Source organism: Monoraphidium neglectum (genome assembly GCF_000611645.1).
Source record: "Monoraphidium neglectum strain SAG 48.87 unplaced genomic scaffold scaffold06672, whole genome shotgun sequence".
NCBI classification, from domain to species: domain Eukaryota; kingdom Viridiplantae; phylum Chlorophyta; class Chlorophyceae; order Sphaeropleales; family Selenastraceae; genus Monoraphidium; species Monoraphidium neglectum.
The window spans coordinates 25-1,429 of record NW_014006974.1 but is presented as its reverse complement, the minus strand read 5'-3'; the positions used below and the strand labels follow the sequence as shown (position 1 = coordinate 1,429).

Below are 1,405 nucleotides of genomic sequence, written 5' to 3'. Positions count from 1 at the left end.
GGGGGTGCGCGAGGGGGTGCAAGACGGTGTGGGTTTTGGCGGTGGGAGGGTTGGAGGAGTTGGTGGGGGTTGTGTTGGGTGGAATGTTTTTGATCGTGGGTGGGATGGTTGCGGTGGGTGGGTAGTTGTGGTGGGTCTCTTGCCCCACCACAACTGGGGATTTATTGATGTTTCCAGGCATGATCCACACCTGTTTGGGTGGGGGGGGCGTGATCAGGACTTAAGAGATCGTAGGTGACGGTGAGGGGTCACGCAGTTGTCCGCCCCTCTGCGGCCCTGCCTTCAAAAAAGCATCGTCACGCCGTGCCCTGTCGCGCGTCAAATTCCTCGCCACCCGATCACTTGCTTATCCCGCCATGCGACACAGCGCCCCCACCTCCCCAAATCCCGACCCCCCCAGGGGCGGCGTCGAGCGCCTGACGTTCAGCGCGATATGGGAGATGAGCCGCGACGCTGAAATCCTGTCCACGCGCTTCACAAAGGGCGTCATCCGCAGCCGTGCGGCGCTGACGTACGCGGAGGCGCAGGCGCGGATTGACGACCCGTCGCAGACGGACGAGGTCACCACGGGTGAGACGCGGGATCCGGGGGACTCGGTTGGAGGTACTGGGGTGCAGGAAAAGCACGCTCCCTGGTCGCGCGATTTTTCGTGACCCCCAGGGTGTGGTTGTTAAACCCTGGAGTGGCCCGGGGCCGCGCGACCCGCGCCTGTCACGGTCAGCGCCGGCAGCGGCACGGCCCCCTGTGCTCTTGGGGGAGGCAGCAGCAGCGCCGCGCCGCTCGCCACGGCGGCGGGCCTGCGCCGGGCTGATTCGGGGGGGCGTGGCGGCGCCTCCTTGCAGGGCGCCGCCCCTGCGTTCACATCCGACGCGTGGCCCGCCACATCAAGTCCCAACCAGGGGCCCCGGCGGCTGCGCGCTGCGGCCCCCGGCACCCTGCGGCCCGCCCGCACCACACCCAACGCCCCACACCCCCCACCCTCATGATGATGTCAGGCCTACGTCACCTGCTGTCGCTCGCGAAGAAGCTGCGCGCCGGCCGCGTGGCGCGGGGGGCGCTGCAGCTGGCGTCGCCGGAGGTCAAGTTTGACCTGGCTGACGACGACACCCACGACCCCATCGACGTTGGGGTGTACCAGGTGATCTGATCTGATCTGATCTGATCTGGTGCATTGATCTGGTTGTGATTGCAACACGTAGGGTATTGGGTCACACACGTGTGGGACGCCGAATGAGAGTGTCAGGGGGTGTGGGCGGCACCAAGCTTGCCTTGCGATGGCCCGTCCGCTCTCCTGCCTGTAGCAAAGTCAGTCCAAAGATGCAGCGCGGGCCCCCAAGCAGCACGTCACGCTACCCCAACCCCTCCTGGTTGCGGGCACCCAAATCGCATCACCTTGCACATGCCT

At 66.2% G+C, this 1,405-nt stretch overlaps 1 protein-coding gene across 1 annotated transcript; it reads left to right on the top strand.

The window, feature by feature from the left end:
- Positions 1-356: 356 nt before the first annotated feature.
- Positions 357-1,147, top strand: MNEG_16688 (putative Exosome complex exonuclease RRP44; the record flags this gene model as incomplete). The annotated part of the gene is made up of 2 exons (XM_014034842.1): positions 357-570; positions 996-1,147. The coding sequence occupies 2 exons, from the start codon at positions 357-359 to the stop codon at positions 1,145-1,147; spliced, it is 366 nt and encodes a 121-aa protein (XP_013890296.1).
- Positions 1,148-1,405: the final 258 nt, after the last annotated feature.